Below are 23,844 nucleotides of genomic sequence, written 5' to 3'. Positions count from 1 at the left end.
ATATTCACATAAACAAGTTGGAAGCTGAATACACACACAATATAGATTGTATATCAGGGCTCCTGAGTGGCTCAGCTGGTTAAGCATCCAACTTTTTTTTTAGATTTTATTTATTTATTCATGAGACACACACACACACACACACACACACACAGAGAGAGAGAGAGAGAGGCAGAGACACAGGCAGAGGGAGAAGCAGGCTCCATGCAGGGAGCCCAATGCGGGACTCGATCCCGGGACTCCAGGATCATGCCCTGATCATGCCCAAAGTCAGGCGCCAAGCTGCTGAGCCACCCAGGGATCCCAGCATCCAACTCTTGATCTCAGTTTAGATCTTGATCTCAGAGCCATGAGTTCAAGCCCAGCACTGGGTTCCACTCTTGGCATGGAGCCTACGTAAAAGGAAAAAAAAAAAAAAGGATTGTATCTTAAGCTTTGGATGACCAGAGCTGCTTCCTATGCTTAGGTATGAGGAAGTGGGTGGGGTAACAAAGTGGGAAATTGCCTATGGGAGACCTGCCAAAACCAAATGTGGGTAGAGGGAGAGAGATGAAAAATAATAAGCTCTAATAAGTAAAATAGTAGAGCAATCAGATTGCATGGGCCTTTGGGGACTATTTTGGGGAATTTGGCTTTTTTTTTTAACTCTGAAAGATGGGAAGCCACTGGAGTCTTAAGCAATAGAGAGACCAGATCTGACTTATGTTTTAATATGATCGTTTTTGACTACTATACTAAGAATGCTTTGAAGGGGGTGAGACGAATTAGAATTAGAAAGCTATTACAGGATCTAGGGAAGAGATGAGTGGTAGTAGTGGAGGTAATGAGAAGTAGTCAAAGTATGAATTTTTTTTAAGAAGGAACTGTCAGGGTTTGTTGATTGATTGGATACCTCTGTGTGTGCACATAGATGCACGCATGAAAGAAGGAGGGAGAAAGAGAAGTCAATGATGGTTGCCAGCAATTTGTGGCATTCCCTGGCTAATGGATGCATCTCTCCAATCTTTGCCTCTATCATCACATGCCATCATATATCTCCCTGTGTGTGTCTATCTTCTTTTTATACAAACATCTGTCATAGTGGTTTAGGGACCATCCTACTCCAGTATGATCTCATCCCAACTAATTATACCTGCAACAACCTTTTTAATTTTTTTCTAAAGAAGGTTACATCCTGAAGTCCTCAGGGTTAGGACTTCACCATATCTTTCTAGGAGACACAATGCAACCCATAACAAGTAGGAAGCCTAGGTGGAAGATTTTTTTTTTACTTTTTTAAAATGTATTTGAGAGAGAGGGCAGAGGCAAAACACTCAAAGTTGTTTGTCACATAGTAAGTAAGTGTTCACTATTCTTTTGGAATGGGGTGATATATGCCAACCCACATTCTGCTATATGAACTTTTGGTTCTAACTCTGTAAGTCCATTCAAACAGCAGAGTGTAGTGGTTTAAAAAGTATAACCTGTGGAACTCATATGGCCTTCAATTCAGGCTCCACTGCTTAGTAGCTGGATAACCTTGTATAAGTTGTTCAATGTCTCTTTGCCTCAGTTTATTGGACTATAAAATAAGGATAGCAATAGTATCTACCTTATAATATTTTTATAAACGTTAAGTATTTTAAGATATTAAATGTTAAAGTGCTAGAAGAGTGCCAATCACATAGCAAATGCTGTAGAAGAGACTGGTTTTTTATTATTATTTAAGACACTGATTTATTTGGATGAATCTGTATCAAAATTGCTCTGAACAAGCTGTGTTGGTACAGTGTTAGCATACATTTTTGCACAAAAAATTGTACTACTTCATGATTATTAAAGAGATCTGGATATGTGAACTTGGGAGGTGCTGGAATGTATTGGAGCCCACCTTGGTTTAACAATGTTTATGCAGCTATGTATTGCCTAATTTTACTCTCTCTCCAGGAGAATATGTCGTCATGACAACCCACTTTCATCTCAAACGAAAAATTGGCTACTTTGTGATCCAGACTTACTTGCCATGTATCATGACTGTCATTCTGTCACAAGTGTCTTTCTGGCTCAACAGAGAATCTGTCCCTGCCCGCACGGTCTTTGGTGAGTGTTGTTTTATGGATAATGAGCAGGTGGGGGCATTGGCAAAGTCATACAATGGACTGTCAGAGTAAGGATAAGGAAAGTGGATGGGAGCAATGCCTCAGCCCAATGTTAGTAATTGAGACATCAGATCCTGGTGTTTCAAGCAACTGAATTCTTAACAAAAAAGTGGAAATAAGAAGAGTGTTGGAGTAGTAAGATTACTAAAATGCCTCCTGTCTCAGTCACGTTTGCTTCAAGAACTGGGGAGGGACTGAGCCTTCAGTGAAAAAGAGGAAATTAGTGAGCAGAGCTAGAGATGGTGACAAGTGGGAAACTAAGTTGACAGCAGAGAATTGGATTGAGTACTTTTTTATGATCATTTTTTTTATAATCATCTGACATTGCTGTTTCTCCTCTAGCTTTTTTGAAAGTACAAATTATCAGTAAATGCTACACGAAGTTTGAAGGGTTTTTCAATAGTACCCACAATCAGGGAAATTTACTTCAATAGAAAGTTACTGATGTCTTAAAAGAGATTTATACATCATTAGCATTTTCTCCTGGGAGACTTAAAACATATAGAACATTTTCTGCTTGTTTTCCCTTCATGGCAGTGGTGTCTGTGAGGCATACACATGGATATACTGAGTACCCACACAGAAGGCCAATATTTCCTACCAATATCCTGAAGCTATACTGTGTAGTTAAATAGTAAATAATGTCTTAGAAAGAAGCAGTATTTAGGTCAGGTAGAAGAGACAGCAGTAGAGAAAATGAAAGAGTAACCTGTAAAGTAGGGGGAAAAAAACTAGAAGGATGTGATAGCATGGATGTCAAGAGGAGAATGTTTCAAAAAGCAGGAAATAATAATCTGGTGTAAATTCTGTGTTTTTTAGGTAAGAAGCATGTAGAGACTGTTGAGTATGGTGATATGCTTGGTTCTTGAAAAGTTCTAATGAAGTGGAGAGAGCAGAATCTATAAAGGAGTCAACAATTTTTAGAAATATAACAAACTACACACCCTGAAAAGTCTTCTACAAAATCCTAGAAAAGCTAGACAAAATATAAAAAACATTATTTTTAAATATCTTAGCTGATAAGAAATTAAAGGAAATACTCAAGGACCCAAATGGAAGAGGGAACTAAAAATTGGAGTGTTAATCACATGAACTGATACTGTTATAGTTTAGTTGGAAGATGGACTACTAGTCTTAGTAAATAATATTTTGAGTTTTAAGGTTACACAAGAAAGGCTTTGAGCCCGAGTGAAGTTTAGGATTATAACTAGGGCTGTGGTAGACTAAATCATGGCCCCCAAATAGTTCCATGTCCTAATCTCTGGAACCTGTGAATGTTATCCTATGTGGCAAAGGGACAGTGCAAATGTGTAGTAAATTAAGAATCTTGAGATGGAGAGATTACCCTGGGTTATCTGGTTGGGCCCTAAGTATAATCACAAGTGTCCTTATCAGAGGGAGGCAGAAAGATATTTGAATACAGAGCAAAAGGCAGTGTGATGTAGGAAGGTGGAGAGATTTGAAGATACTATATGCTATTGGCTCTGAAAGAGGGGGAAGGGGTCCATAAAACTGCCAGACCTCTGGCCTTCAGTAGTGTAAGAAAAAATATTTGTGTTGTTTTAAGCTACTAAATGTGTGGTAGTTTTTTCACATAAACCATAGGAAATGAATACAAAGATTCATCCCATAAATCCAATACCTTTGAAGGATTATGCCCTAGAAAGAACATTAAGAAAAAATACAGTAATCAGTGCAGGGAGAGGAATGTCTATTTTGACCTGATCTCTGTATAAAATATAGGATTCCTTAAGAATTTATTATTTAATTTAAACGTGGCCCCACATGAGTTTAGAGTTCATATTTACACTAACTGCATTGATGTAAGAACCTCCAACATAAAAGGTTAATTTAAAAAGTGATTACAGGGATGCCTGGTTGGCTTAGTGGTTAAGCATCTGCCTTTGGCTCAGGTGGTGATCCCAGGACCCTGGGATCAAGTCCTGCATCGGGCTTCACGTGGGGAGCCTGCTTCTCCCTCTGCCTATGTCTCTGCCTCTCTCTCTGTGTCTCTCATGAATAAATAAATGATCTTTTAAAAAATAAAAAGTGATTGCAGACTTTTTATGAAAGAAGAGCCAAGAATAGCCAATATCTTCCTGAATAAGGACAAAGTGGGGGCACCTGGGTGGCTCAGTCAGTTAAGCATCTGACTCTTGATTTTAGCTCAGGTCATAATCTCAGGGTTGTGAATGTTGGGCTCCACATTCAGCAGGGAGTCTTCTGGAGATTCTCTTTCCCCCTACTCCCAATTATGTGCTCTCTCTCTCTCTCTCTCTCTCTCTCTCTCTCTCAAATAAATAAATAAATCTTTTTTTAAAAAAGAACAAAGTGGAGGGATTTGCCCCACTAGATGTCAAAATGATTTAAAAACTATAGCAATTAAGAGTGTGTGTTATAGACATAAGGGAAAAAAACAAATACTATAAAGAGAGTAAAAGTAGGCCCACGTAAATGAAAACTTGATTTATGACAGAAATGGCATTGTAGAGAATTAAAGATTGATCACAGGTTTAAATATAGAAGCTAAAAATGTCATGCTTTTAGAACATGTCTTTGTAGCCTTTGGAAGGCAGAAATTCCTTAATGTACAAAGAATAAGTGAAGAATAAAAGAATAAGTTGTATTTCATTAAAATTAAAATTTTCTACTCATCAAAGAATAACATTAAGAGAATGAGAAAGCAAGCCATAGACTAGAAGAATGTGTGTGTATGTGTGTGTGTGTATGTGTGTGTATGACAAAGTATATATTGGAGATCCTAAATTTCAATGATAAAAATACAAAGAGTCTAATTTTAAAACTTGGCAAATACATGGTTAGACGTTTCATCAAGAATAAATGTAAATTCCCCATAAGAACATGAAAAGATATTTAACATCATTTTATATCAGGAAAATACAGGTTAAAACCACATGGAGACATCACTTTATAAATACCATAGTAGCTAAAATTAAAAAGACTGACAATTCCAAATATTCATGAGGTTGAGGAGCAATTGGAATCCTCATACACCACTGGTGAGGATATAAAAGGGTACAACCACTTAGGAAAGACAGTTTTGCCATTTCTTATAAAGTGAAAAAATACATTTACCCTAAAATCTAGGTACCCAATCTTCATACCCAAGTGAAATGACAATATATATATAAAAGGCTTATACATATATAAAATGCTTATACAAGAATGTTCACAGTAGCTTTATTTGTAAAATCTTAAATTTGAAAATATCCAGATATACATCAACAAGTGAATGGGTGTTTATTTTTAAAGATTCTATTTATTTATTCATGAGAGAGAGAGAGAGTCAGAGACACAGGCAGAGGGAGAAGCAGGCTCCATGCAGGGAGCCCGATGTGGGACTCCATCCCAGGACCCCAGGATCACGCCCTGGGCTGAAGGTGGCGCTAAACTGCTGAGCAACCCGGGCTGCCCTGAATGGGTGTTTATATTGTGGCATATTCATACGGCGTATTGACAACTATTGATTCACAAAACAGTATAAGTTAATATCAGAAATTATGTCAAACTAAGAAGCCAGACACAAAATAGCATATATGATTTCATTTATAGAAAATTCCAAGACAGGCGAAACTAAGCTACAATGTTAAAAACCAAAGCAGTGCTTTCCTCTGGAGTGGTAGATTGACTGAAAATGGGTATAAGGGAACTTATTGGTTTGGTAGAATATTCTATATCTTCATTGGGGTAGTAATTATACAACTGTGTACATTTGCCCAATTTGAAATGCACAACCACACTATTTTTACTTTGTTACATATAATTTATAGCCCAATTAAAAATACTAACCTACTATAACTCCAGATATTTGAGTTATCAAACTTTCAAATAGCTGTGATGAACATGTTTAAGTAGGTGGAACTAACATGATAATTCTATCATGTAGACAGTGTGTTGTGTAGAGAAAACACACGAGAGAGTAAGCATACTGGAAATTCTAAAACTTGAAAATATAGATAAAAACTCAGTGGTTTACATACAGTTGAAGGGAAAACCCATGAACTGAAAGAAAATAGTTAGAATGAGACTCAGAAAGACAAAAATGTATAAAATGCAGAAGAGTGAGAAACAATATATAATTTATTGAAAAGGTATAACACAGAAGTAATTAGAATTCTAGAAGAAAAGTGAGAGAATGGTATAAAAGCAAGTTTTGAAGAAATAATGGCTGAATCCTATCTAAGCCTGATAAAGGACATAAAAGGAACAAGTACAAAAAGGCTTTATGAATCCAAGTAGGATAAATTAAAAGACAAGAGACATATTATGGTGAAACTTTTGGAAACAAAGAAACAAAGAGAAAAATCTTTAAAGTAGCCTAGGAAAAAGTGCATTGCCTTTAAAGTAATAATAAATAGACTATCCTGACTTCAACAAAATAATAACCCTTTCAAACAAAAAAATAAAACTAAAAATTTATTATCATCAAACCATCATTAAAGGGAGTTCTTCAAGCAAAAGGAAAATTATCCCAGAAGGAAGGTTTAACATGCATTTAAAAAGTAAAATTAACAAATATATGGGGAATGCTAAATGACTATTGAATGTATAAAATAATAAGTGGGCATACAATATATTTTGAATAAAAGACTAGACCATAATGTAGCATATTTAAGTTGAGATAGAGATAAAATGCTCTAAGGACTTTCATTGTCAGGGTTTATGTATATAAAGGTACCAATTAATATTTAATTTGCATAAGTCAAAAGTCTATGCTGACTGAAACTCATACATCCAATGGAAATGTTAAATGGTACGAGCACTTTAGAAAACTGTTTGGCAATCTCCTATAGTTACACATATACTTACAATATAATCATGTAGTCCCATCCCTAAGTGTTTACTAAGAAAAATGAAAACATGCTCACACAAAGACTTATATGTAAATCTTCCCAGCAGCTTTATTCATAATAGTTGAATACTGGAAACAGTCCAAATGTCTATTAATAGCTGAATGGGTAAACAAATTATATCAATGCAGTGGAATGGCACTCTGAAATTAATAGGAATGAACTACAGATAGATGCAACAACATGATGAACCTAAAGAATACTATGCTGAGTGAGGAAAGCCATACACAAATGAGTACATACTGTATGATATGTATGAAACTCTAGGGGGAAGAAATCTAACCATACTGGAAAAAAAGCAGAGAAGTGGTTACCTGGGGCCAAGGAGGGGATGGAATGGTCACAAAGTAGCCTTTAGGTTGATGAAAGTATTCTATAGACAATATCTATGAGAAAGGATGAAGAGGGGGTAATGGTAGAAATGGTTATGGTAGAAATAGAAATCTCACAGCACAGATTACCATAGACTATGATAGTGTAATGGCCTAAGCAATACTAGAGATCAAGGAAAATACATACCTCTATATCTTGAGTTCTTGATTCTGAAGGATCAACCATGTTTTGAGAACTGAAACTAGTACATTCAATATGAGGGTCAAGTTTTAGTTAAGATCAAAAGAGGTTGTGCTTTTGAAGAAGTTGGGAATATAAGTGAATCTGCTGGTCATAGAATAGCAGAGTTGGAGAATTAGAAGAGTTTGGGAGAAAGGGGTTGTAAAGAAGAAATGAGTGACTGGGTCATACTCAGTAATGTACTTTCTGGATCAGGATTAAGCCTGAGTGACAGTGAATTAACAAAAAGCTTTGCCCCCCCCCCCAAAAAAAAGCTTTGCCTTTGTGGTGGTGTCTGAGTTCAACAGGTACATGATGTATGATTAACTCTAATTGTCTCCTGGTGAAAGTAAGCACTCATTTTGAATGTTGTGGTCTGAAATGTTTTGGTTTTTGTGTCCCTAGGACCTAACTCTGTATGGCACAGAATAGACAACTTGTTAATGTTGGGAGAAAAGAAGAGAATAAGAACTAATATAATAATAACAATATAGTTACTCTAAGAAAAGTAGTACATTATTCACTCTGATGGGAACACATGTATTGCAGTGCCACACGGGTTGCAGGCTGGGTGGAGCAATTTCAGTCATCACATCACACATGTACTATGCACTTACTCTGTGCCAGGTATTCTATTCAGGGTTGAGGGGATAGAGATAGATTACTCATGATCCCTATTCTTAAGCAACTCCTGCTTTAGTAGTATAGACAGACATGTGTTATCAAAGAAGTGTCCTAGCTTTTAGAAGTTCTCAAAATAAATGCAGTTGGAGCAGTCATAAAATTCTAGAAGAGTCTTGAAAAAGAAGCACTGGGTGGTAGGACTGGATCTCTTACAATGCCAAACCTCATTTCCATCTGTAAAGTGTAAATGCTTGATTGAGGGTCCTACCAGCTGACTAGCTAAGAGCTTAGAGCTCTTCACAAGATAATTATTCTAATTAAGCTCTAGAGGCTAGAATTCTAAAAACTTCTACTGAGATATGGTATAGAAACATTTATATTGCAGTATAGTTCTCCCCATTTATCCAGTGACACACTGCTATTACTGTGCCAAGGTAGACAATTCCATTTGTTAATAACCATAAATGAGGTAGCTTGTTTCTCCCATGAATCACTCCTTGCCCAGTGTGGTCAGAGGATTACTGAGCCTTGGGATCCATTCCGGAACTTACCAGGCTACAAATTCAGATAGTTTGTTAATAAGTCCTAGTTATGTGGCTAATTCCTGACAGGGCTTAAAATTTGATTTGCTAATCAGCCTTGATAACTACTTTGTTTGTACAAAGGCAATAATTTGGAGTCCTCTGTTGAAATCATACTATCATTTCCAGTATGAATTGTCATTTACATAATAAATGAGTAAGTAAGGTACTGGAGGTAACAAGATATGAAAGAAAACCAAGAGGCTATAGCACACACAGCTGACTCTCTTGGCAGACTTAATAGGCCTTTTCTCCTTGCTTTTCAATTTTTTCAACTTTTTACTTAAATTCAATTTAATTAAAATACTGTATTATTAGTTTCAGAGGTAAAATTCAGTGATTCATCAGTTGCATACAACATCCAGTGATCATTACATGAACTCCCCTCCTCAATGCCCATCTTCCCACCCACCTCAGTTTGCTTCCTATAGTTCAGAATCTCTTCTGGTTTGCCTCCCTCTCTGTTTTCCTCTTACTTTATTTTCCCTTCCTTTCCCCTATGTTCATCTGTTTTGTTTCTTAAATTTCACATATGAGGGAAATCATATGGTATTTGTCTTTCTCAGATTTACTTATCTCGCTTAGCATTATACCCCCTAGTTCCCTCCACGTCATTACAAATATCAAGATTTTGTTATTTTTGGTGGCTGAGTAATATTCCATTGAACAAACATACCACTCCTTCTTTATCCATTCATCTGTCTACAGATATCTGGGCTCTTTCCATAGTTTGGCTATTGTGGACATGGCTGCTATAAACATTAGGGTGCATGTGCCCCTTCAAATCACTACATTTGTATCCTTTGGATAAATACCTAGTAGTGAAATTGCTGGGTCATAGGGTAGTTCTATTTTTTTACTTTTTGAGGAACCTCCATACTGCTTTCCAGAGTGGCTGCACCAGTTTGCATTCCCACCAACAGTGGAAGAGGGTTCCCTTTCTCTGCATCCTCACCAACATCTGTTGTTTCTTGAGTTGTTAACTTTAGCCATTTTGACCAGTGTGAGGTGGTATCTTATTGTGGTTTTGATTTGTTTGTTTGTTTTTAATTAATTAATTTATTTTACATTTTTAAAATTTAAATCCAATTTGCCAACATAGAGTATAACACCCAGTGCTCATCCCATCAAGTGCCCTCCTCATTGCCCGTGCCCCAGTTACCCCATTTCCCTACCCACCTCCCCTCCCACAACCTTTGTTTGTTTCCCAGAGTTAGGAGTCTCTCGTGGTTTGTCTCCCTCTCTAATTTTTCCCACTCAGTATGCTGAGTGAAATAAGTCAATTGGAGAAGGATTATAAAGGAGAGGAGGGGAACTGAGTGTGGCTTGATTTGTATTTGCCTGATGCTCAGTGATACTAAGCATTTTTTACATGTCTGTTGGCCATTTGTATGTCTTCTTTGGAAAAATGTCTGTTCATGTCTTCTGCCCATTTCTTGACCAGATTTTGTTTTGTTTTGTTTTTTGAATGCTGAGTTTGATGAGTTCTTTATAGATTTTGGATACTAGCCCTTTAATATGTCATTGCAAATATTTTCTACCATTCTGTAGATTATCTATTAGTTTTGTCGATTGTTTCCTTTGCTGTGCAAAAGCTTTTTATCCTGATGAAGTCCTAATAGTTCATTTTTGCTTCTGTTTCTCTTGCTTTTAGAGATGTGTCTAGCAAGAAGTTGCTGTTTTATTTGGGTCCTTCCTTTTTTCTTTTCAGTAAGTCTGTCTAGGGGTTTATTGATCTTATTAATTCTTTCAAAGAACAAGCTGATCTGTTCTTTTTTTTTTAATTTCTCTATCATTGTTTTCTGCTCTACTCTATTATTTCTCTTCTCCTGCTGGGTTTACATTTTATTAATTGTTCTTTTTCCAGCTCCCGTAGTTGTAAGGTTAGGTTTGTATTTGAGACCTTTCTTGTTTCTTGAGAAGGGCCTTATTGCTATGTACTTGCCTCTTAGAACCATCTTTGTTGTATCCCAAAGGTTCTGAATTCTATGTTTTCATTTTGTTTCACTTCCATGTTTGTTTATTTTTAAAGATTTTATTTATTTATTCATAAGAGACAGAGAGGCAGAGACATAGAGAGGGAAGCAGGCTCCCTATGAGGGCCTGATGTGGGACTCAATCCCAGGACCCTGGGATCATGACCTGAGCCAAAGGTAGACACTCAACCACTGAGCCACCCAGGTGCCCCACTTCCATGTATTTTTTAACTCTTCTTTAATTTCCTGGTTGGCCCATTCATTCTTTTGTAGGATGTTCTTTAATCTCCATGTATTTGTGGTCATTCCAAATTTTTTTTCATGTAGTTGACTTCAAGTTTTAAAGCACTATAGTCTGAAAATATGAATGGAATAATCTCAATCTTTTTTATACTGCTCAAGACCTGATTTGTGACCCAGTATTTGATCTATTCTGGAGAATGTTTTATGTGCACTTGAGAAGAATATGTATTTTGCTGCTTTGGAATGAAATGCTCTGAATATATCTATGAAGTCCATCTGGTCCAGTGTGTTATTCACAGGCCTTCTTTCCTTGTTGGCCTTCTGTTTAGATGATCTGTCTATTGATGTCAGTAGGGTACTAAAGTCCCCTACTATTATTGTATTGTTATCAATGTGTTTCTTTAAATTGTTGTTAATTGGTTTATAGATTTGGCTGCTCCCATGTTAGGGACATAAATACAACTGTTAGATCTTCTTGTTGGATAGACCCTTTTAGTATGTTATAGTGTCCTTCATCTCTTCTTACAATCTTTGATTTAAAATCTAGTTTGTCTGATATAAGGATGGCTACTCCAGCTTTCTTTTGATGTCTATTTGAATGATAAATGGTTCTCCACCCCTCACTTTCAATCTGGAGGTGTCTTTGGGTCTAAAATGAATCTCTTATAAGTAGCATATCAATGGGTCTTCTTTTCTTTATCCATTTTGATACCCTATGTCATTTGAGTGGCACATTTAGTTCACTTAAATTCAAAGTAATTATTGAAAGATATGAATTAGTGCCATTTTATTACCTGTAAAATCGCTGTTCCTGTAGATTGTTCCTTTCTGGTCTTTATTACTTTTGGGCTCTCTCTTCACTGAGAGGATCCCCTTTAATATATCTTGCAGGGCTGGTTTAGTGTCACGAAATCCTTTAGTTTTTGTCCTGGAAACTCTTTATCTCTCCTTTTCTGAATGACAGCCTTGATGGATACACTATTCTTGGCTGCATATTTTTTCCATTTATCATGTTGAACATATCATGTCAGTCCTTTCTGGCCTTCCGGGTCTCTATGGACAAGTCTGCTTGTCAGCCTTATATGTCTATCCTTGTAGGTTAAGGACCTCTTGTCCCAAGCTGCTTTTGCTTTTAGAATTTTCTCTTATTCTTTGAAATGTGCAAGTTTCACTATTATATGGCGAGGTGTTGACCTATTTTTATTGATTTTGAGAGGGGTTCTCTATGCCTCCTGGATTTGAATACCTATTTCTTTCCCCAGATTAGGGAAGTTCTCAGCTATAATTTGTTTAGATAAACCTTCTGCTCCTTTCTCCACTCCTGATCTTCTAGGACTCCTATAATATGGATATTACTTCTCTTTATGGAAGCACTAGGCTCTCTCTGTCTCCCTTCATGATCTAATAGTTTCTTTTCCTCTTCTTTTCAACTTCCTTATTTTCCATCAGTTTGTCTTTTATATGCTGACTCTCTATTCTGTCTCATTTATCCTTGCTGTTAAAGCCTCCATTTGTGACTGCATCTCAGTAATAGCATTTTTAATTTCAATCCGATTATATTTTAGTTCTTTTATTTCTATAGTAAGGGATTCTCTAGTGTCTTCTATGCCTTTTCAAGCCCAGCTAGGATCTTTATAAGCACTGTTTTAAATTCTAGTCCAGACATTTTACTTATATCTAACAATTCAGATAAATCCCTGGCAGTGAGTATTACCTCTTGTTCTTTCTTTTGAAGTGAATTTCTCTGTCTAGTCATTGTGTCCAGAAAAGAAAGGAGGAAAGAAAAAAAAGAAAAGAAACCAGCAAAAAACAGCAATAACAACAACAGCAACAACAAAAACTTCCCAAAGTCTTTCTGGTGTATGCTATGTACGTTCTGCTCTAGTGTTTTGGCTGCTCTTTCCCACTGGCTCTTCCTGCTTCCTTGTAGTTGGGAGTGTTTGGACCTTTAAGTAGGTGTGCTTTGATTTGTTTGTCAAAATAAGCCTTGCATCTGCCAGATTGTCTCCCTCCAACTGTGAAGATTGTTTCCTTAATCCTCAGATCATCTTCCTCATTGTTCAAAATAGTTGATGTTGGTCTAGTTGTATTTGAAGGACAAGGCAAGTTCATGGTCACCCTAATACTCCAACATCTTAACTCTGCCACTCTACTTGCCTTTCTATGTAATATATCTCACCTCATTAGGACTCCTTCCACTCTCTACTTAACCCAGACTCACATTCCCCATCCTCTTGAGCATGCCAACACTCAGAAAGAGGATCTGATTACTCCTCCTTCCTCAATTCTGGATTGCTTTGGGTACAATTGCCTTGTCAATATCCTAAGGTATAGAGACTGTAGGAAATATTGATAGATGAGGAGAATGGAGGCACAGAGAGATCAAGTAAATTGCCCAAGATACAAAGCAAGTAAGTGGCAGAGCTCAAGACTTACAATTTCTAGTGTAGATATTGGAGGCTAGAATACTACTGCTAACAATAATAAAATAATTATTATAATGTTATTATTTATAATGTGTTTATAATATAATTATATAATTATGATATTGTTAACAGTAAAAATAGGAGCAATGTTAATTGTAGAAGCTACTATTTCTTGAGTGTTTACTCTGTGCCATATATTATGCTATGGGCTTCATAAACATCATCTCATTGGATCCCCCAACAAATTTCTGAGTCTGGTATAATCACACATTTTACACATAATAAAACAGGCTTAGTGGGATACATTATCTTGTTCAAGGTAGTAAGTGGAATTACCAGAATTTCAGCCTATTTTCTTTCTTTTTTTTAAAGATAGTTATTTATTTATTCATTCATGAGAGACACACAGAGAGAGGCAGAGACATAGGCAGAGGGAGAGGCAGTGATGTGGGACTTGATCCCACGACCCTGGGATCACGACCTGAGCCAAAGGCAGACGCTCAACCACTGAGCCATCCAGGTGCTTCTCAGCCTATTTTCAATCCGACTGTAAAGCTCATGTTGTTAGCCACAATACTATATAGCTCATATGTAAATTTAAAATATAAACAGATTAGAAAAATAATTTTAGGGGATCCCTGGGTGGCGCAGCGGTTTGGTGCCTGCCTTTGGCCCAGGGCGCGATCCTGGAGACCCGGGATCGAATCCCACGTCAGGCTCCCGGTGCATGGAGCCTGCTTCTCCCTCTGCCTGTGTCTCTGCCTCTCTCTCTCTCTCTCTCTCTCTCTCTCTCTCTGTGACTATCATAAATAAATAAAAATTAAAAAAAGAAACTGCATTTATAAAAAAAAAAAAGAAAGAAAAATAATTTTAATAGAATTTGAAAGTAAATAAAGAGAAGTCTTAAATTTAGTTTAATAACACCACCAAGAAGAAGAATCAATAGATCTAAAAGCAAGCTCTGGTTTGACAAAAACTCACAAGAAATAGGTTTTGGAGTAGCTTTGGTTGTCCACAAAGCTCAAAAGGACCTAGACTGCGATGCAGCTAAAGTACCATTTTCTACAATGGTTGTTGCAGTATTAAGAGAATAGTGTTCACAGTAAGGGAAGTGAAAATCCTGAGTCTTGGGCTCATATTCTGTGTAGTTCAGAGGAGAACTACCATTATGAGGAAGGAAGAGAAACAAGAGAAGGAAGTGGCCATGTCCATTATGGAGATTAACAGACTCATGAAGAATCATGACCACCCTCTCCAACTCTCTGAAGGCCTGTCCTGGAAAGGAGGGAGCAGGCTTCTCTTTCCTGTGTTGCCACAGAAAGAACTCTGAAATCAGTTAGTGGGCTAGGAGTTAAAGGAAGGCAGGTTTCAGCTCAGCAGGCAAGGTTTTCTGCTTGAAAAGTGCTCTTACCATGAAACAGATTACTTGTTCTTCACTAGAAGTGTTAAGCAGAGGCTAGAGGACAACTTTTAGAAGTGCTTTACTGGAGATTCCTATTTCTGTGATAACTGGGATGGAGTAATTACTAGGTAGAACCATCCCATGTTAACATTCCCTGTGTTTTACTTTAAAGGGGCCATTTTGAATGGGGTATAGCTCCTCCTTATAAGTAAGAAGTTGGTGATCTCATCATGTATGCTCTAAATGTCTCCCAGTGGCAACTGGTTCTCATCTTTTCTCTCCCCAGGTGTCACCACTGTTCTCACCATGACCACTTTGAGTATCAGTGCCAGAAACTCCTTACCTAAAGTGGCATACGCGACGGCCATGGATTGGTTCATAGCCGTCTGTTATGCCTTTGTATTTTCTGCGCTGATTGAATTTGCCACTGTTAACTACTTCACCAAGCGGAGTTGGGCTTGGGAAGGCAAGAAGGTGCCGGAGGCCCTGGAGATGAAGGTGAGATACAGTGAGGGTGGGGGCTGGGAAGCACTCCCTGAGAGAACTGTATTGGAACCAGGAGTGGGCAGCCTGCAGCCTGTGGGAACTGGCCAAGGCTGTGTGCTATTCACTGGGGTCATCAATCCAATTCTCAACTGGAGTGCTTCTTGGCAATGTGGAGTGTTTTCTGGGGTCAAAGAAAAGAGGGTAGGTATCATAGAAGGTTGATGTCTTGTGATGAGGGACCGACCCTGAGTACGATACTGCTAGAATCAAGGGGAACACATTGTGTACTTTTCTGAGTGGCTCTATAAATACAATCTCTAGGGCTAACTCTGCCCTTCACTTTTCAGTGTATTCCCACTACAATCAAACTAAAGTGACCATTATTCCTTCTGGGTCTATGCTTATTTATTTATGCTGTACCCAGAATATTCTTTTATTTTTTCCTGCCTAGTGAAGATCTACTCCTTTTTTTTCCTACTCATTCTTCAAGACACAGATTAAAAGCTATTTTCTCCATAGAATCTTTCCAAGAATCATCCAAATAGTTTTAGCTTTTCTTTCAGTAGGGAGAGGGTGCTCCTACTATTAAAATCCTGTATTTGTATTAGAGTTGTTTATCCACTTACTCATTAGACTGAACATCTTGAGGGCAGGGGCTTGTCTGCATCATCTTTCTAACTAGCCAGTATTCTTGCACAACACCTGATTCATAGTAAAAGCTGAATAAATGTTAGTTGGATTGGTGGAGAAATGGGAAGGAGGGGGATTAAAAACCCAATAAACCAACTAGAGTTGGTAGGAATAAAACAAATACTGTGAAATCAAGATTATTGTCCTTGGCTGCTTTAAAAGAGTTCAGATCTCTAGATCTAGATGAAGACTATCCAAAGAGGCTAAAAAGAACTGGCAGATGTGGTCCCAGAACCATTCCAGTACTATGAAGAATCATGGAGAAGAGAAAAGATAATGAAGATTTTTCAAACTGGAGGAAAAGATATATTTCATAGAATACAGACTGGTGAGTTGGCAAAATTTTAGAATAGATTTTCACTATATAGATAGAATTTATTAAGTCCTTGCTATAAATTATGAAGAAATAAGCTTATTTCTACTAACTATATCTACTCTATCATAGGAAATTTTGGTTGGTTTTATTATTATACTTAGTGTAGTTGTTTCCTTTGTATCCTTAAAATATTTTGATCCATCTAATACTTGATTTGTCATCTATGAACAACGTCTATTGACCCCTCACACACTACAAGACAAGGAAAATAGTATACTTATCTCTCACCTTCTCTGTTCTTGTCATTTCCTAATTTTTGTTTGTTATAATGCTGTCAATGCATTGTCAAACTATTTCTGCATTGTTGAGGCTTATAACATTTACATGCTTTTGTGCATCCATAATTCCTATAGTTGTTTAGTCATAGTTCTACATTTAAATGGATAAAAGGACTATTTTAAGAAGATAGCCCATTTTTCCATTCATTGCTTAGTTACCTCAAGGCTATCTTCTAGAATTTTTTTTCCTTTTTAAAGCTCATGGGAACTTTATTTCCTACTATCTTGCATGTGTTAAATTATCTGTCAATTGTGTTTATACTTGAACTGTAGTTGGGCTGTTGTACAATTCATGGGTCCCATTCTCTCTTTGATGTCCATGTAGACACTGATTGCTATGCTCAATTCTATCACTGTTGTTCTGAAGAATTTTTAAAGAAGAGTTTATGTATTTATTTGAGAGAGAGAGAAAGAGCAGGTAGGAGAGGGCAGAAGGTGGAGGGAGAAGCAGGCTCCCCACTGAGCGTGGAGCCCAATGTGGGGATCAATATCAGAACCCTGAGATTATAACCAGAGCCAAAGTTGGATGCCTAACCAACTGAGCCACCGAGGCACCCTTGTTACGAAGAAATTTAAAAGCCAAACTGAAAATCTCTTACAGAATAGAGGATTTGATTTTATGGCCTAGAAGCCCATACATATGTATCTTATTACAAATTCCAGTTACTTTACAAGGATATATTTTGGTCTATCTGTATGAAATTTTTCCTAGGAGAGCATGTGGGTTTTTTTTCAAGTTTTTATTTAAATTCCAATTAGTTAACTACAGTGTTAATATTAGTTTCAGATGTCCAACTTAGTAATTTATCACTTACATACAACACTCAGTGCTCATCAAAACAACTGCCTTCCTTAATCCATTTAATCCACCCCCCTACCCACATCCCCTCCTGTAACCATCAGTTTGCTCTCTGTAGTTAAGAAGTTTTTTTTATAGTTTGCCTCTCTTTCTCACTCTGTGTTCATTTGTTTTGTTTCTTACATTCATCATATGAGTGAAATCATGATATTTGTCTTTCTCAGACCAGTTTATTTCACTTAGCATTATACTCTCCAACTCCATCAATGTCATTGCAAATGTCAAGATTTTGTTCTATTTTATGGCTGAGTAATATTCCATTGTATGTATGTGTGTCTATATGTACAAATACATATATACAACTTTTTAAAAACTCAAATTCAATTAGTTAACATATACTGTATTAGTTTCTAATGCAGAGTTCAGTTATTCATCAGTTGCATATAACAGTGCTCATTAGTCTACGGCCATACCACCCTGAACGCGCCTGATCTCGTCTAACAGTGCTCATTATATCACATGCCCTCCTTAATGCCCATCACCCAGTTATCCTGTCTTCCCACCCTCCTCCCGTCTACAACCCTTAGTTTGATTCCTATAGTTAAGAGTCTCTTATGGTTTGTCTCCCTCTATGATTTCATCTTATTTTATTTTTCCCTCCCTTCCCCTATGATCCTGTTTTATTTCTCAAATTCCACATATGAGAGAAACCATGTTATAATTGTCTTTCTCTGATTGACTTATTTTGTTTAGCATAATACTCTGCAGCTCCATCTACATCATTGCAAATGTCAAGATTTTGTTATTTTTTATCCTCAGTAATATTCCTTTATATATAATGAAAGTTGTGAGGTATATATATCTCACACAACTTCTTAATTCATAAGTTGATGGACATTTGGGCACTTTCCATAATTTGGCTATTGTGGACATTACTGCTACAAACATTGGGGTGCATGTTTCCCTTACAATCAATATTTTTTGATCCTTTGCATTGATACCTAGTAGTACAATTGGTAGATCATGGGGTAGTTTTATTTTTAACTTTTTGAGGCAACTCCATACTGTTTTCCAGAGTGGCTGCATCATTTTGCATTCCCACCAACAGTGCAAGAGGGTTCCCCTCTCTCTGCATCCCCACCAACATCTGTTGTTTCCTGAGTTGTTAATTTTAGCCAATCTGACTGGTGTGAGGTGCTATCTCATTGTGGTTTTGGTTTGTATTTCCTTGATGGTGAGCGATGTTGAGCATCTTTTCATGTCTGTTGGCCATCTGAGGTCTTTGGGAAAATGTCTTTTCATGTCGTCTGCCCATTTTTTAACTGGATTATTTGGTTTTGGGATGTTGAGTTTTATAAGTTCTTCATACATTTTAGATACTAACCCTTTATCAGATATGTCATTTACATATATATTTTCCAATTCTATAGGCTGCCGTTTAGTTGTGTTGTTTCCTTTGCTTTGCAGAAGCTATTTTGATGAAGTCCCAATAATTCATTTTTGCTTTTGTTTCCTGGCTTTGGGAGACATACTTTAGTAAGAAGTTGCTCTGGCTACATCAAAGAGGTTGCTACCAAAAAAAAAAAAAAAGAGAGGTTGCTACCTGTGTTCTCCTCTAGGAATTTGATGATTTTCTGTCTCACATTTAGGTCTTTGATCCATTTTGAATTTATTTTTGTGTATGGTTTAAGAAAGTGGTCCAGTTTCATTACTTTGCATGTTGTCCAATTTTCTCAACACCATTTGTTGAAGAGATTATCTTTTTTAAACTGAATATTCTTTCCTAGTTTGCCAAAGATTAGCTGACCATATAGTTGTGGGCTCATTTCTGGGTTTTCTATTCTTTTCCACTGATCTATGTGTCTGTGTTTGTGCCAGGAGCATACTGTCTTGATTACTACAGCTTTGTAATATAACTTGAAATTCAGAATTGTGATGCCTCTAGATTTGCTTTTCTTCTTCAAGATTGCTTTGACTATTCAAGGTTTTTCGTGGTTCTATACAAATTTTACTATGGTTTGTTCTAACGCTGTGAAAAATACTGTTGGTATTTTGATAGGGACGGCATGAAATGTGTAGATTGCTTTGGGTGGTATAGACCTTTTAGCACTGTTTATTCTTCCAATCCATGAGCATATAATGTTTTTCCATTTCTTTGTGTCATCTTCAATTTTTTTCATCAGTGTTTTATAGTTCTTAAAATACAGATCTTTTATCTCTTTGGTTAGGCTTATTCTCAGGTATCTTATGGTTTGGGGTACAATTGTAAATGGGATCAATTCTTAGATTTCCTTCTGCTGCTTCATTGGTGGTATATAGAAATTCAACAGATTTCTATATATTGATTTTGTATCCTACATCTTTACTGAATTTGTAATTCACTTCTAGTGATTTTTTTTTTTTTTTGGTGGAGTCTTTGGGTTTTCTATATAGAGTACCATGCCATTGCAAGTAGTGAAAGTTTGACTTCTTCCTTGCTGATTTGAATGCCTTGTATTTCTTGTCTGAATGCTGAAGCTAGGACTTCCCTATTTAAATAACAGTGGTAGTGGTGAGAGTGGACATCCCTGTCTTGTTCCTAACCATAGAGGAAAAGCTCTCAGTTTTCCCCCATTGAGGATGATATTAACTGTGGATTTTTCATATATTGCCTTTATTAATGATGAGGTATGTTCCCTCTATCCCTACTTTGTTCAGGGTTTTTATCATGAGTGAATGTTGTGCTTTGTTAAATGCTTTTTCTGCATCTATTGAAAGGAATATATGGTTCTTATCCCTTATTAATGTGTTGTATCACAATGATTGATTTGCAAATATTAAACCACCCTTGTAGCAACAGAATAAATCCCACTTGGTCGTGATGAATGATTCCTTTAATATACTGTTGGATTTGACTTGCTAGTATTTTATTGAGAATTTTTGCATTCGTGTTCATAAGATATTGACCTGTAGTTCTATTTTTTAGGGGAGTCTCTGTCTGGTTTTGGAATCAGGGTAATGTTGGCCTCATAGGATGAATTTGGAAGTTTTCCTTCCATTTCTGTTTTTTGAAATAGAAGAAGCTTGAGCTTTCCTAAAACATATCTATCTGTGTTCTGTTCTCTTCCTAGAGCACAAATTATACATATCATAGAGCTTTGTCTTCCATATCTATTATTTTTCTCTAATAATTTTTAACTTATTTTCCATTTCACTTTGCTCATTTTTCTCAAGCCTGTCTTCGATGTCTCTGATCATTTTTACCAGTGTGTCTTCATCTTCATAAAATTCATGTAACGAAAAATAACATGCCACAAAATGGTCTTTGTTAACCTATTTTTTATGTGTTTTATGTTTGCTTTTTCATGCTGTTCCACAACCATTTATTGGTAACTTCCTTCCTTTTGCAACATATTTTACGTCAGTACCATATTAGTTTGTTTTCAGTTATTACCTGAGTTGCATTAAGGGAATTCTTTACTAGCCCTGCTATGCGTGACAGTATCATTTTGGGGAGGGACTGAGAGAGTGAATAGGATAGTAGGAAGTAGTTGAGACTACTTAATTTGAGTACTATTATCTATATAAATTCTTGGGAGTACTCCTCATTGTAGTTTTGATTCTGCTTCTACCTACCAAGATGTTTTCCTTGCTCATAGGAAAATCCTCTATGTATGGTGTAGAGGTGTGTGTGTGTGTGTAGTATTATATCCTTTAATTTTTCTAGTCTCTACCTCCTCTGACACGAAATGGTGGTCAAACAATGTTTCAGGATGTTCTCACCGTCAGTCTGAAAACTTATTTTGTTTCAAAATGGGAGTCATTTGTTTCCTCACTCAGGTCTTGCCACTTACATTTTAAGACTATTCTTGACCCGAAATCCAGAGTAGGAGGCATGCTCAGTGTCTTTTTTACCCTGATCCAATTTTACTGCTCTTGGGAGCCTTACTTTTTGGGATCAGGATTAAAAATGCTTTCACATTTCATCAAAACTAGAGTTTGAGTTTCTGTCTCCCATTTTCCTTACAGTTTTTACTTGGTTCCAGAGAGGAGAAGGAAGCAAAGATGTCCTTACTCTGACATATTAAACTGAAAGGTCCCTAGAATATATTAGTAAGAAGATGTTTAAGAGCAATTAGCACTAATCACTGATATTCAGCCTGAATTCACTAAGAAGAAATTATGCCAAACTAACCTTAAGAAATTATATTAAAAGTTTACTAGGCTGGTAGACCAGGGAATATCATATACTTTATCAAAACATCTAACTACGTTTTTTAAAATTATGACTTCATGAAGAAGAAATAGCAGTTGAAAAAATAGTACAATTAGACTGATGTCACTGGTTAACTAACTGAAGTCAAATAGAATTGACTGATGGATGGGAGTCAACCTGAATGGACATCCCTGTGATAATACACAGAGGTCCATTTGATCCTTTCCTCTTAATTGTTATCAATAATTCAAATTTATAAGTTCCATTAATGAATGTTGGTTGGAGAAGATTATCTTCTGAATTATGAATCAAAAATAATTTCTCAAGTTCAGAGAACAGGCTGAAATCAAGAGATTAATATTAGCTGAATCAAACAAATTCTTACACATAGATTTAAAAACATTAGTTCTTGATAGGAAAGCTTAATAATAATTGCCCATTATAAGTAGGATGCTGGGGTATAGGGGAAAAGCAAATTTAATGTAAGCATTCCATGTGGGACAACTTTCAAAAAGCCAAATTTGATTTGAGTTTGAGTTAACAATTACCTAGAACAAGTGAGATAATAATCTCTTTTTATTCTATACTGTCTGAGCCATGTTTAAAGCATACTGTTCTAGTTTGGTTACTATACTGGAGAAGGGGCACATACTTCAAGGGAATTATGATCACTAATTTCAGATATCTGAAAGACTGTCATGTATGTCTTTTGAAAAACATGGTGGACTTTTTTTCCCCATAGCTCAGAAGAGATGCAGGAATGGTTTGAAAGCAGAGAGAGAGAGAGAGAGAGAACTAGAATAGATTAGTAAGAGACTTTGGATGACCGTTTCTCCAATTCCAAGGAGGGCTGAAAATGAAAAAAGGACAAAAAGAATAATCTAAAACTCTTCTGCAAAGATGGTGATATCAGTCTTTTTTCCTAGTCCCTCTCCATGGTCAATCTATTTAAGCTATCTAAAAGAAAGCGATTATGAGATTTGGAGGGAAAAAACCCTACGGAACACAAAAATCATGGATCTTTAATATGAAGATGCTATGTTATGTCTATACCACTACAAGTAAAGGATCTAACAGTGAGAACCACTGACCCACATAAAAAGTGAAATGCATTGAAAATTAAAATACTGTTACCTAATTATAACTCAGTTTAATTTTTTCCTCCTTTAAAGAAACATATTAAACTTTATTTGCTTTATAAAGCTAGAATGGATTTAAAAATAATATAAATGATTCAAAATTTATTTCTGATTTATACTATGATTAGGGATTAGGTAAAATGTGAGGGGAAAGATTATAAAGGAAAGGAAAAGAAGGAATAGGTAAAAACAAAACCTAATTTACAAATGAAGACAAATGACGACCTTATAATTGCATTCTGAAAAGTAGATGAACTGTGGGCTTCTGAGGATCAACTATGTATTTATCACTGCTTTCTCTGACAATCCCACTAAAATGAGAGTAAAGAAATAAAATAGGTATAAATAAGTACCAGGAAAAGGAGAGAAGGGATTTCAGTCATACAAGAGATTTTAAAACATTGTTTTAGAAGAATGAATGTGGTAAGTGAAAATAAGAACTAATCTATTAAGCTGGAGTAAGATAGAATCCGAGAGAAACTCAAGGATTGAGGTGCTTGGTATAACAGAGAATAAAGCAACTAGGGAGATTGCTTAAAAGCCTTTGTATAGAGTAGTCAAGACCTCAGAGCATGCCCAACATGTGAAATATCTGCAGCCAAATGTATACTTTCCAGAAAAACGGCAGAAGTTTCTAAAGAAGCTGAATGTCTCCAGAATAAAGACCATGACATACTGACAGTTTGAAGTACCCCATAAAGTACCTGCTTCCAAATGATCTTAAGTCATCCACCAGTCAACAAGCTCAGCTCAGATACACTTAGTATACAGACATCTTTTATGTTGTCAAATGACATTGGCAAGGATTACCAAAGTGAAGTTTGCAATATGAAAGAGAAACGATTTTTTGTAAAAACTCATCTTGGAGGAACAGAGATAATTTAGGGAATTAAAGAAAATTCTAACCTTTATATTTGTAAATATATCCATAAAGCAATAAAATACTAATATAAAAGGAAATTGAGATAAGGAAGAGCTCTTGAAATTAAAAAGAAGTGCCAATATAAAAATTTTAACAGAGAGATGGGAAAATAAACTGAGGAAAATCTCCCTACAAGCAGGGCAAAA

The 23,844-nt window shown here is 36.3% G+C and overlaps 2 protein-coding genes across 3 annotated transcripts in view; one reads left to right on the top strand and one right to left on the bottom strand.

The window, feature by feature from the left end:
- Positions 1 to 23,844, bottom strand: part of LOC119868539 (melanoma-associated antigen 9-like) — a 778,808-nt gene that overhangs the window by 468,907 nt on the left and 286,057 nt on the right. The gene's annotated exons all lie outside the window — the stretch shown is intronic.
- The window catches only part of GABRA3 (gamma-aminobutyric acid type A receptor subunit alpha3), a 309,088-nt gene that overhangs the window by 271,014 nt on the left and 14,230 nt on the right, over positions 1 to 23,844 (top strand). For both annotated transcript variants that reach the window (XM_038588582.1, XM_038588581.1), the window contains exons 8-9: positions 1,927 to 2,079; positions 15,100 to 15,311. In XM_038588582.1, the coding sequence (XP_038444510.1) occupies positions 1,927 to 2,079; positions 15,100 to 15,311 (365 nt within the window). The remainder of the gene's footprint in view (positions 1 to 1,926; positions 2,080 to 15,099; positions 15,312 to 23,844) is intronic.

The sequence above is a fragment of the Canis lupus genome, chromosome X (genome assembly GCF_011100685.1).
Source record: "Canis lupus familiaris isolate Mischka breed German Shepherd chromosome X, alternate assembly UU_Cfam_GSD_1.0, whole genome shotgun sequence".
Classification (NCBI taxonomy): domain Eukaryota; kingdom Metazoa; phylum Chordata; class Mammalia; order Carnivora; family Canidae; genus Canis; species Canis lupus.
The sequence above is the reverse complement of the archived record's forward strand: the minus strand, read 5'-3'. Positions and strand labels throughout refer to the sequence as shown.